This window comes from Mytilus californianus, unplaced genomic scaffold (genome assembly GCF_021869535.1).
Source record: "Mytilus californianus isolate M0D057914Y unplaced genomic scaffold, xbMytCali1.0.p SCAF_1, whole genome shotgun sequence".
Taxonomy (NCBI): Eukaryota; Metazoa; Mollusca; class Bivalvia; order Mytilida; family Mytilidae; genus Mytilus; species Mytilus californianus.
The window spans coordinates 88,408,543-88,421,483 of record NW_026262581.1 but is presented as its reverse complement, the minus strand read 5'-3'; the positions used below and the strand labels follow the sequence as shown (position 1 = coordinate 88,421,483).

The following is a 12,941-nucleotide window of genomic DNA, read 5'->3' as shown; positions in this document are numbered from 1 at the left end:
TCTAAAGCTTTATCTAAATCTTTTGTATTTGAGTAGCAAAATACTTTTGTGGATGTATGTAAAGCAATTCTAAAAATTCTGTGTAATGGCTGATGTAAACATGGCATGAAATGATAAATCATATAATTTCATTTGATATAATTTTTAACTAAAAATATTAAGTGTATTACAAATGTTCAAAGATTCACATTTCCTAAACAGCAACACAATAAAAACTCCATCAAGGACTACAAATCATTTGAATCCCAGTATGCTTTCAAAATCCACAGAAGTGGTTAATAAATAAATATCTTAAGCTTTTTTTATAATTTTATTTACTTGGAAATCTTTCTGCGGGCTTTCTAGCACTCACAACTCTTGGTGGGTCTTTCTCAGGACTAGTTACTCCTCTCATGTGGAAATCTGCAACATCTACTGGGTTTATAGATTTAACTGGAGATAGTTTTGTTGGCTGAAAAATTTAGATGGAAAACATGAGAAATACTCTGTCATGTCCATAAATTTTCTAATCATTTTTATCAATTCTTGTATATATAAATATATTATATGTGGCTTTAATTTAATGAACATTTTGAATAAGAAAAGCTCTACTATAACATCTTAGATATACAATTTATAAATAACACATGATAGAGCAGATTGTTACCCGTTATCACAACGAAAACATTGTCATCCGAAGTAAAGCCAAGGTTGACAATTTTTTTTGAAGGGCAACAATCTCCTCTATTATACATTTATTATACATTGTATAGCTACCAAAAGTATTCATAATATCTAAAACAAACTTACACTGAGAATTTCATCAGAGGAAGATAATCTTGGTGATTTATTACTGATATTTTTAGACTGTTCCTGAACTTTCTGCAGCAGAAGAGCAGATAATTCCTCATACATTTTGTTGACATCTCCCTGTAAAACATTTATGCACATCAAATAAAATGATCAAAACAAAAAAGTTCTTTTAAAAAACTACATAGGAATGAAAAAGGGTATAGGGACATAATGGGGGTACTATCAATAAAGCAAAATTTTCTGCCTCTAATTCACCTCTTCTCCCTTAACAGCTTCTGGTACTAAGTTCATTTGGTCACATGACAAATCCCTTTTTCAAAAACAAAAAGATAATCTGTATATTTGTATGTGCCATATGATTTACATCTTTTCTGCTAAAATCTACTGGTACTTTGTTTATTGTGTTTCAATGTTACTTATTCTCTTTTCCCTTATATCTACATATTTCTTGATTTTAAAAACTTGCACTTGTTCCATATCAGCTAAAAATTCTGTAATAATTTTGTCATTTTACTGAATACTTCTTGCAAAACATTGTGCATTAAGAAATTTGTGTTGAAGTTAATGTATGGTATTCTTAACTTATCCAAAATTGTGAAGACTCAATATTTTGATCGTCCAGAAATATGATATGCATACTTGTTTAATGTTGAAGACTCTATGTTAAACTCAGAATGTTTTGGGTTTTTGCTTTGTTGACAAAATGTTAAGTTGCTGTCTTATTCACTTATGCCTCACATCTTTTATTCATGTTTAAATTGGACCTGTTCTAATTTGCTTATTAAGAATGTCTTAAGACTTAACACTTATTCGATTACAGATACTTTGTTTATTTTGTATTTCCCTTGACTTACCCCTTCTTCTCTAATAGCTACAGATACTTTGTTTATTTTGTCTTTCCCTTGACTTACCCCTTCTTCTCTAACAGCTACAGATACTTTGTTTATTTTGTCTTTCCCTTGACTTACCCTTTCTTCTCTAACAGCTACAGATACTTTGTTTATTTTGTCTTTCCCTTGACTTACCCCTTCTTCTCTAACAGCTACAGATACTTTGTTTATTTTGTCTTTCCCTTGACTTACCCTTTCTTCTCTAACAGCTACAGATACTTTGTTTATTTTGTCTTTCCCTTGACTTACCCTTTCTTCTCTAACAGCTACAGATACTTTGTTTATTTTGTCTTTCCCTTGACTTACCCCTTCTTCTCTAATAGCTACAGATACTTTGTTTATTTTGTCTTTCCCTTGACTTACCCCTTCTTCTCTAATAGCTACAGATACTTTGTTTATTTTGTCTTTCCCTTGACTTACACTTTCTTCTCTAACAGCTACAGCTACTTTGTTTATTTTGTCTTTCCCTTGACTTACCCTTTCTTCCCTATTAGCTACAGATACTTTGTTTATTTTGTCTTTCCCTTGACTTACCCCTTCTTCTCTAACAGCTACAAATACTTTGATTATTTTGTCTTTCCCTTGACTTACACCTTCTTCTCTAACAGCTACAGATACTTTGTTTATTTTATCTTTCCCTTGACTTACCCCTTCTTCTCTAACAGCTACAGATACTTTGTTTATTTTGTCTTTCCCTTGACTTACCCCTTCTTCTCTAACAGCTACAGATACTTTGTTTATTTTGTCTTTCCCTTGACTTACCCTTTCTTCTCTAACAGCTACAGATACTTTGTTTATTTTGTCTTTCCCTTGACTTACCCCTTCTTCTCTAACAGCTACAGATACTTTGTTTATTTTGTCTTTCCCTTGACTTACCCCTTCTTCTCTAACAGCTACAGATACTTTGTTTATTTTGTCTTTCCCTTGACTTACCCTTTCTTCTCTAACACTGTAACAGCTACAGATACTTTGTTTATTTTGTCTTTCCCTTGACTTACCCCTTCTTCTCTAATAGCTACAGATACTTTGTTTATTTTGTCTTTCCCTTGACTTACCCTTTCTTCTCTAACAGCTACAGCTACTTTGTTTATTTTGTCTTTCCCTTGACTTACCCCTTCTTCTCTAACAGCTACAGATTCTTTGTTTATTTTGTCTTTCCCTTGACTTACCCCTTCCTCTCTAACAGCTACAGATACTTTGTTTATTTTTTCTGTCACATCTTTATCACCCGTTGCTGTTATCACTAAATTCATTACACCTAAAACAGGAAATAATATTATACTTACCATATTGATTTGAACTATTGATACATTCATACTTAAACCTCTAAATTTGAAAGCTTATCTAAGCCTTTCTCACATATCTGCTGGTCATGCAATTCAACTAGTCACATCAAAATGAATTAAAAGTGAATGTGAGCACTGAATGATACATAGTTTCTAAAGGATTGTATACAGACTTTCCCAAACCCACAGAATTAAATATCGACGAAAAGATAAGTTTTCCTCAATCTACAAAAATAAATGAATCCACAGTATATTCATACACCATGTACACCTCATGTAATTTTCTTTAAAAATGAGGTTATACACATACACATCATTTGTAACATATGAGTACATATTTCATTGATAAATTGACTGACATCTGCTTTGATAGGATGTAAAGAGTTTTCACCTTAATGCATTGTTTTTTTGCCGTCATAAGTAGTGATGAGGTCTGGAAAATACAGCTATCAAGCCAGTCCCAAAAGGGTTTTTAATTGCAAGAAAACAATTTTCAGCCCCAAAAATGGGAGCAAATGTAGATAAACTGCTTCGCCTAGCGTAGCTGGATGCGAACCCAGAGGTCCAACCCTGAACAGTTGGGGCAAAAATGGACACAATATTCAAGCTTGATACAGGTCTGAATTTGGATTGTAATTAAATATTTGACACATTATAGGTTTCTGACAAAGAATAAATGTAGTCCAAGAACTTGAAATTTGGTTATATGATTTGAATTTATATTCAATTGAAGATTTCTTGCTTTTGTGCAATACACTGTGCTGTTGCGCAATACTTAGTAAATCTGTTTTCAGACTATATACAAAGAATTAGCAAAATAAATTGTGACCCCAATTTTTCTTTGGAAAATTGACAATTTCTTCAATCTTGAGGGGAAAAAATTGACCCCCCTAAATTTTTTTTTACCCCCCCCCCCCCCCCCCCCCCCCCCCCCCCAATTTATGAAAAATCAATACACTTAAACAAAAGTTATTGCCTGAAAATTAAAAAAATGCTTGTTTTAGACACTTTTTGGCCCCTAATTCCTGAACGGTTTGGGCAACTACCCCCAAAATGAATCCCAACCTTCTACTTGTGGTATTGAACCTTGTGGTATAATTACAGAGCAATCACAATACTAATACACAAGTTATTGTCCTGAAACTAGAAAAATACTTATTTTGGGCCCCTAATTCCTAAACGGTTAGGACCATCACCCCCAAAAACAATCCCAACCTTCCTTTTGTCGTATTGAACCTTTTGGTTAAATTTCATAGAGATCCATACACTAAAACTAAAGTTATTGTCTGGAAACCAAATGTCTTCGGACGATGACGACGACATGATAGCATTATACGACCCCAAAATTTTTTTGCGGTCCTATAAAAACCCAATTTACACTGAGAACGTTGGCAAATAAGATGGTTTAATGTATTCATTTTCAAAAATATGTCTCCTTCCACATTTGCCTTAATAAATAATACAAAGTATTAGTAAATGTAACTAGTTAACATAATTAACTTGGTATAAGTTAAATACCTATATCTTTTGTTATGTAGTCAAAGAATGTAGGAACAATACACAATAGCTGTACAACTTCTGAGGCAAGTAAACATTTATAGTCTCTATAGCTGAAAATAGAAAGTTTACAATGTAGAATATTTTACACACAAATACACCTCTGATAAAAGTACCCATAAATATTCATGGATGCGATAAAACAAAAATAAAATACAGGGAAATATACTGTAACTAAATTTAACAAGTGTGCACATGCTGAAATGTCTTGCCTGTTTTACTGACCATAAATTTTATGTTGAAAATCTTTTAGATAAAGGTATCACATAAACTTGACATATTTAAAGATCCATGACAATGAGGTCAAGGTCAGATGAAAACTGTCACACAGACATGTACACCTTACAATTATTCCATACACCAAATATAGATGACATATTGCTTATGGTAATTGAAAAACAGACTAAACACAAAAAACTTAATGTTAACCAATGAACCATAAAAATGAGGTCTAGGTCATATGATACTGGCTAGACAGACATGTACACCTTAGAATCATTCCATACACCAAATAAAGTTGACATATTGCTTATGGTAATTGAAAAACTGACCAAATCACAAAAACTTAATGTTAACCAATGAACCATGGAAATGAGGTCAAGGTCAGATGATACTGGCTAGATAGACATGTACACCTTACATTCATTCCTTACACCAAATATGGTTGACCTATTCTATAAGTATTTGAAAAACAGACCATAACACAAACACTTAACATTAACCAATGAACCATGAAAATGAGGTCAAGGTCAGATGACACCAGCTAGACAGACATGTACCTCTTACCATCATTCCATAAACCAAATATAGCAGACCTATTGCTTATAGTACTTGAAAAACAGACCAAAACACAAACACTTAACATTGACCAATGAACCATTAAAATGAGGACAAGGTCAGATGACACCAGCTAGACAGACATGTACACCTTACAATCATTCCATACACTGAATATAGTTGACCTATTGCTTACAGTACTTGAAAAACAGACCAAAACACAAAAAATTAACAATGACCAAAAAACCATTAAATGAGGTCAAGGTCAGATGAACCCTGCCAGTCTGACATGTACCCCTTACAATCATTCCATACACCACATATAGTTGACCTGCTGCTTGTAGTATCTGAGAAATGGACCTAATCATGTAACTTTAACCTTGATCACTGATCCATGACCGACATGTAGATGTTGCAAGGAACACATATACCAAATATAGTTATCCTATTACTCATAATAAGTGAGAAATTCAATGTATTTTTATTTCAAGCAGTCACTGAACCATGAAAATGAGGTCAAGGACAATGGGCATATGACAGATGGAAACTTTGTAACATAAGTTATCTGCATACAAGGTATGAAGCATCCAGGTCTTCTACCTTCTGAAATATAAAGCTTTATACAAATAGTTTACGCCTCCGCCGGATAGTAATACCTATGTCTCGCATACTGCGACTTTTGGCGCAGGCGAGACAAAAACCATCTTGAAAAAATTCACAAGTATCAACATCATCAATTAAAAGATAGAAGCCCCTCTAAAAACAGGAGTCCCCATTTATCATTCTGATAATTTAATTTATCAAATCATTTAAAGTTTTGGCAACCCTTCTATCAATCTGAAGCATAACATATAATACTAATTTTCTATTCAGATCAATAGTCATATGTTATGAGTGGCAAACAAAATTAATTCTCATGTTTAAATAAGATTTTTTTTGTCTGATTATTTGTGATCAATAAAAACATTAACATTTCAGTCAACAGAAATTTTGACATGGAAAAGTGTTTTTTATTGTATTATTACAATTATGCCAAAAAAAAATATGCTTATGACATACTGTAAATTCAGAAATTATTGCATGCATTTATTATTGCCAATCCTCGACATCTGGCAATAATGCAAAATTTAATTAATGCAATTGCAAAAATTTTATGAAGAAAAAGCACTTGTGAAATTATGAATGTGAGGTTTTATCATTACCAACCTGAAACAGTTGCATTTTTTTGCATAGGTAAAAGAATTGCAATAATTTCTGAATTTACAGTACTGTGTACATATACAAGTGTCCAAAAAAATAACTGTTAAAGTGCAATTGTAAATGTCAGATATTTCATGTAAATCTTTAAATTTTCGTCTAACTAAACATACACATAAGTCTTGCCTAATTACTAGCAAATAAATCAAAACCAGTTATTTAGTAATTTATTAAAATCATTTACAAGTAGGATATAAAATGGAGAAGTCTCATATTCTACTTGAAAATGACATACATCGATATATGTATATAAATATCAATGGTCTAGGACTCTATATTTGGCATTGATGCTGCCAGAACACTAACATGTTAATTTCACTGAATGTGTCATTCATTGCAGACAAGACAATAGCTCAAAATTTATAATTTTTATTGGTGAAAAAGTTTACTGTGCATGCATATCATCTATCAAATTACACTAATGTGCAACCAAAAATCTATATTACCCTTGCTTGAATAAAAAATAAAAAATTACTCACATTCTATTTAACTTGACCTTTGGGCTTTAATATTTAAGAGTTATAATGATTATGAAAACTCTTATTTAAGATGCTAGAACTTTGTTAAAGAAGACTTATGTTTTATTCAAAATCATTAACCTACTTTTACTACAATTTACGCTCCTTGAAGATAAAAATTTGTCAGTGTTAATAGGTATGATGACGGATAAAATCAAATTGTTTAAGCCTTGAAGAAATATGCAAATAAGATGTACTGTGAGCTACTGCATCATTGCGAACAGGCTTAATACATCTTATGTAATAACAGGTCACAGTTTGCAAATTGTAATTTTTCAAAGTTTCTACATCTTCACAATTTTTCCTTTGTTCTTCTATTAATCTGTACATGTGTACTTACACAGTATTAAGTTTAGATCTAATGGCACATTCTCTTTTATCAACAGCATGACTGAGTTTGGTTAGTTCTGATATGGTATAAAATAAACACAAATACAACTTGTCATATAGTCCTCCATCCTACAAAAAAAGAAATAAATGTTGTGTAATTAAACTAGACAACTTTCATCCTCGTTAACACCAGACGAACAAGAATGCATTTTTTTTTTGTGCTAAACTTACCCCCACTCGTAATTCAAAATTTCAGAAAACATAAACAAGGTGTTTGACAGCTACGAAAAGCCCTCAAACCTTACAACTCATCACTCAAACCTTACAACTCATCACTCAAACCTTACAACTCATCACTCAAACGTTACAACTCATCATTGTTAAGCTGCTGACCAAATATGGAATTACTCTGTTCTGTGGTACTATAGAAATGTATGATGAAAACTTTTAAGTTCATTTAAAATATTGAAAGATTCAAAGTATGGGCAAACCAGAAGTAGGTACATGTATCTGACAGATCCAAAAATGTTCAATGTTATAACTCATTACAGTCAAGTGGCTGACCAAATACAAAGTAATTATGTTCTGTAGTTCCTAAGATAAGTGTGACCAAAATATTTGTTTGATGAATGGATGGAAAATGTGAATGTGCTATAGCACCCACTCCTAGAGTTGGGGTATGAAAGATGATTAAAAAATAAAAGAAGAATGCGTCCCAGGACACGAATGCACCCTCTCAAGCTTTCAATTTTTCAAGTCAAAAAGGGGCACAACAGTAGAACAGTAAGTGACTCTCTCCCTAAATTCAAACTCTGTTTGCGTGTTGTGGTTCTTAGCATTGTGTATGAGTTTCATATAATTTGGATGAGACAAACTTAAGTTAGAGTGCGGAAATTGAAAAATTTGCAATTTTCCAAGTTAAAAAGGAGCACAACTCTAGATTGGTAAGTGACTCACTCCCTAAATTCGAACTCTGTCTGCGAGTTTTGGTTCCTAGCATTGTGTATGAGTTTCATAAAATTTAGATGAGGAAAACTTTAGTTAGAGTGCGGAAACGAAAAATTCGTAAGGGTTCAGCAGAACCCAGTGTCTCATCTACTTTTGCTGTTAATTGCAGGCTCAACAAAAATGAGATGAGGAAAAAATTTAATACAAAATATTCCTCTCAATACAAGTCCATTTATAAGTAAAATATGGATAAACAAGTACAAAATTTTAATAAAAATTTCCTTCTAGATACTAGCTTTTGATCATAAACAAACTTCTGTCCATATTTGGTACAAATCCAGGATAGTTCAAGAAAGTTATTAAAATTTTAAAAACTTTAACCACAGAGTGAATGTAATGTTTCCTGGAAGGAAAAACTAAGTCCATTTATAAGTAAAATACAAAACAGGAATTTTCCAAGTTTGGTACAAATCCAGGATAGTTTAAGAAAGTTATTAAAATTTCAAAAACTTTAACCACAAAATAAATATTTGTGGACGCCGCGGCCGACGACGCCGACGGAATGTAGGATTGCTATGTTTCGCTTTTTCGACAAAAGTCGAAGGCTTGACAAAAATGGGACGAAAGGAAGGACAGTTAAAATATCTTATATTCAGTAAAATATGTGTGAAATTACAATACGTTGTTAGGAAGTTTCCATGGGAGATAATCAATTTTTCTTTCGAAAAGTCTTCTATATTCAAAAGAATAATGATTTTAGGTTATCTCCCATGGAAACTTATTAACAACGTATTGTAATTTCACATATATTTTACTGAATATAATTTTAATTCAAATGATGTCTGATTCTTATGAATATAGAAGAATTTTTGAAAGAAAAATTGTATGAAAGCTTAGTTTGGACATTTTTATAGCAATTCAAAATTACTACCTATCACCTTTAGCATGACAATTTCAATAAAATGTTTTTACAAATTGTTAGACTGATATTTCATAATATCATTGAAGTGGAATTAAAGTCTTATAGGATTGTAAGTATGCTTTTTTTTATCAACTTGCACTTTCACGACTTGACAGTGGTTTTCTACAGCAGTTTGTTCAAATTTCTGACCAGTTGAACAGTTTGGTTTTATAAAACAAATTGCAATTTGCTCAGAATTTTGAATAAATTGCAATAGGTGGAGAGCAACACTAACAGTCAAGTCACAGTAATATTATAAAACATTTGTGATCATCACTGAAAACTTGTTAAAAATATAATTTTGACTCATTTAACACAGAAAAGAGGAAATAAAAACCTTCCAGGGTATATGCCCAAAGGAGAGTATTGTCTATATCAAATATTATCCCTTTATTCATTTATGTCCTTTCATGATTCAACTTTTCTTTATTTCTTTAGAAAGAACTACCTCGGTTGTCTCATAGCAGATTGCTTATCTCAAGTATGTAGAGTTGAGGGTTCTATTCCCAGGTGAGTCAAACCAAATCTTGGAAATTGGTATTTGTCAAATACTTGTTTGCTTAGAGGAGAATCTAAGCAAACTGCAATAAGTAGTAAGAACAAACATTATTTTGGTTTTGAACAATTTCGGAAAAATAAAATTATCAAGCACACATATCTAAAAAATAAAAATCAGATAATCTACTGATATAACAAATTCTATGATATATTACATGCCTCTTTGTCATCTTTGTCCACCTTAACAGCTCCCAATAAAATGGACACAATATAACAACGAACATCTCGTGATAATAAAAATATATCCATGGTAAACACATTCCTGTAAAATAAAAGAGTATATATAATTAAACATTTAATACTACATAATGTGTCTGCTGGTAGAAAAATATTTTTGAAAGAATCACTACTGAGAACAGAAAAAATACAAAAACCACAGAAGTCACTATGGTAACTAGAAAAAATTATAATTTTTTTACGATGAAAGAAAAAGTAAACTACATAATTTACTCAAGAGTAAAATAAAGTCCTTTGTCTATTTGCTATGAAATATATTGTACTGTATTAGTAAAGAAAATACTGATATATTACCAATTTTCCATAATGGGTTCCTGAACTTTGATTTTGAACACAAATTTGTTTACAATATCATTGAACTTAGATGCACTTTACACAACAATGGCAATGGTAACAATTTACTAATTTTTTTTTTAAAGTACTGGTAAATGTAAATGCATAGTGCCATGTTGAAAACAAATTGGTAGGTTCATTTAAAAATCATTGTGATATTTTTATCTGATTATTAACATTAGCAGCAACATTGGATCATAGAATTTATAGAGGAAAAAAATTGATATACATACCCAACTTTACTGAGCTTCGTTGTTTCTAATGTATCTTTCATCAAATGAGTTGGCATAACAAATTCTAATGAGGCCTGGAAGATAATGTAGAGGAATTGTATGAATACAATTTCAACAGCAGAAATCAGCACATATTGATAACACCAAAAAGGAAGAGTAAAATTTTTATCCTAATTTGTTTATTATTACAGATAAGTTTGAATGATTGAAATTCAGATATCTGGCTTTTAACTTGACTATCTCTTACATTCATGTTTATGTGTCTTATATTTTTTGCAACTTTAAATCTGTAAATCAGATGAACTTTGTAAGAGAATACGTTGTTTCCTCTTGGTAAATGGTCTACCTTACTAGAAGGGTTCCATTACTTTGTTCCAGGACTCGTACAGCTATGAAAAATCTCAAGTTCTGTATAAATAAAATATTACCTAATCAATGGTCAATCTTTTTAAAAATAAATGTGGATAGTGTCCACATGTGGACACAGATGATGCCCCTGCTTGCATATCATATAGTTATAAAGGGACATAACTGAAGAACGGTAAAAGTGACGCTACCCAAATTTGAACTTGATCTGAGTTTTGTGGTAATAAGCATTGTGTGTAAGTCTCATAACATTTGGTTGAGGCTAACTTAAGGGTGTTCGCTACTTTGTTTCAAAATAACAAGCCTTTTAAAAGAGTATTATAAATATATAAGTATATGAATAAAGGAACTGAAAAAGCAGAAAAAAATGAAGGGTCCATGTGCTTGTTTTCAAGATATAAGCCATTGAAAATTTGGCGGGAAGTGATTCTCTCTAGATTTTACATACATTTAACATTGGCACCTTTTTTCTTTCAAAAACATTGAAAAAATAACAAGAATTTTATAAGATTTTCAAATATGGCTTTTTAAACTATATGTAATAAAATTATGAAAAGAAAAGTAGGGGTTAGTGGACAAAATTTCTTAATGGAAAAACATGGATAAAACCAGAGGATTCCGAAAACTGACAAAAAATCAAAAACAAGAGGAGCGAACATCCTTAAATAGAGAACAGAAACTAAAAATTCAGCAATTTTTCTATTTGTAAACATGCATAACTCTAGAACGGTTGTGTATAAGTTTTATAACATTTGGTTGAGACAAACTAAAGTTAGAGAACGGAAACGAAAAATTCAGAAATTTTTATGTTTATAAAGGGACATAACTCAAGAATGGTGAAAGTGTCGCCACCAAATTTCGTACTTAATTTGTATTATGTAGTAATAAGCATTGTGTATAAGTTTCATAACATTTGGTTGAGGCAAACTAAAGTTAGAAAACAGAAACAAAAAATTTGTACTTGATATTAGTTTTGTGGTAATGAATATTGTGTATAGATTTCATAATGTTTGGTTGGGGCAAACTTAAGTTACAGAATGGAAACTAAAAATTTTGCAATCTTTCGATTTATGAAGGGGCATAACTCAATAATGGTTAAAATGACACTACCCAAATTCAACTTGATCTGTGTTTTATCAGTGGAAGTCAAAATTAAACAATGCATTGTATAAAGCATTGATTGTAGTTGATTCAACTATAATCATGGACAAAGGAAGATAACTCCAATTTTAAAAATTACTTGATATTTAGAAGAAACTAAAAATTTTGCAATTTTTCCATTTATAAAGGGGCATAACTCTAGAACGGTTAATGTGACGCCACCAAAATTCAAACTTGATCTGTGTTTTGTGGTAATAAGCATTGTGTAGAAGTTTCATAACATTTGGTTGAGGCAAACTCAAGTTAGAGAACGGAAACCAATTTTTGGACATACGTACGTACAGACGGACAAGGGTAAAACTTAATGCCCCCACCATTACGGCGGGGGCATAAAAAACCTGGGTCCAGATGGATAAACACTAAATGAATGTCACAAAGCTACTTACAACTAATAACATTAACAACATATTACATCTTTCACGGTCCCTTGGTCGACTACTTAATATGTCTTCCATGAAGCTTTTGTGATACCGCAAAATCTGGTAATCACTGAAACAAAATGCAGTTCTGGTTAACCTGGACAAAAACTAAAATGTATCTTAAATGCCTCAATATTTAATGACTACTTAAAATAAAATAATTCGAATAATATGACTGGAAATTAAAGTAGATTCAAATTTTGTCTTGTAACTTAATTTCTATAAAGATTTTGTATCGTTTCTGTATATACCATAAGATCTTTAAATGTTTTCTATGAAGGGTTTTATGGACTTTTCTCTTTGTTGTCTTGAGTGAGT

The 12,941-nt window shown here is 31.5% G+C and overlaps 1 protein-coding gene and 1 long non-coding RNA gene across 11 annotated transcripts in view; one reads left to right on the top strand and one right to left on the bottom strand.

The window, feature by feature from the left end:
* Nucleotides 1–12,941, top strand: part of LOC127710138 (uncharacterized) — a 304,241-nt gene that overhangs the window by 220,770 nt on the left and 70,530 nt on the right. The gene's annotated exons all lie outside the window — the stretch shown is intronic.
* Nucleotides 1–12,941, bottom strand: part of LOC127709512 (uncharacterized) — a 217,648-nt gene that overhangs the window by 178,380 nt on the left and 26,327 nt on the right. For all 10 annotated transcript variants that reach the window (XR_007985696.1, XR_007985698.1, XR_007985697.1 and 7 more), the window contains exons 10-17: nucleotides 12,591–12,693; nucleotides 10,678–10,751; nucleotides 10,034–10,136; nucleotides 7,418–7,536; nucleotides 4,487–4,578; nucleotides 2,852–2,940; nucleotides 790–909; nucleotides 319–451 (exon numbers count right to left, since the gene is read on the bottom strand). Coding sequence is in view for 6 of the 10 variants with exons in the window: in XM_052215164.1 (XP_052071124.1) it covers nucleotides 319–451; nucleotides 790–909; nucleotides 2,852–2,940; nucleotides 4,487–4,578; nucleotides 7,418–7,536; nucleotides 10,034–10,136; nucleotides 10,678–10,751; nucleotides 12,591–12,693 (833 nt within the window). In the remaining 4 variants the exon portion in view is untranslated. The remainder of the gene's footprint in view (nucleotides 1–318; nucleotides 452–789; nucleotides 910–2,851; nucleotides 2,941–4,486; nucleotides 4,579–7,417; nucleotides 7,537–10,033; nucleotides 10,137–10,677; nucleotides 10,752–12,590; nucleotides 12,694–12,941) is intronic.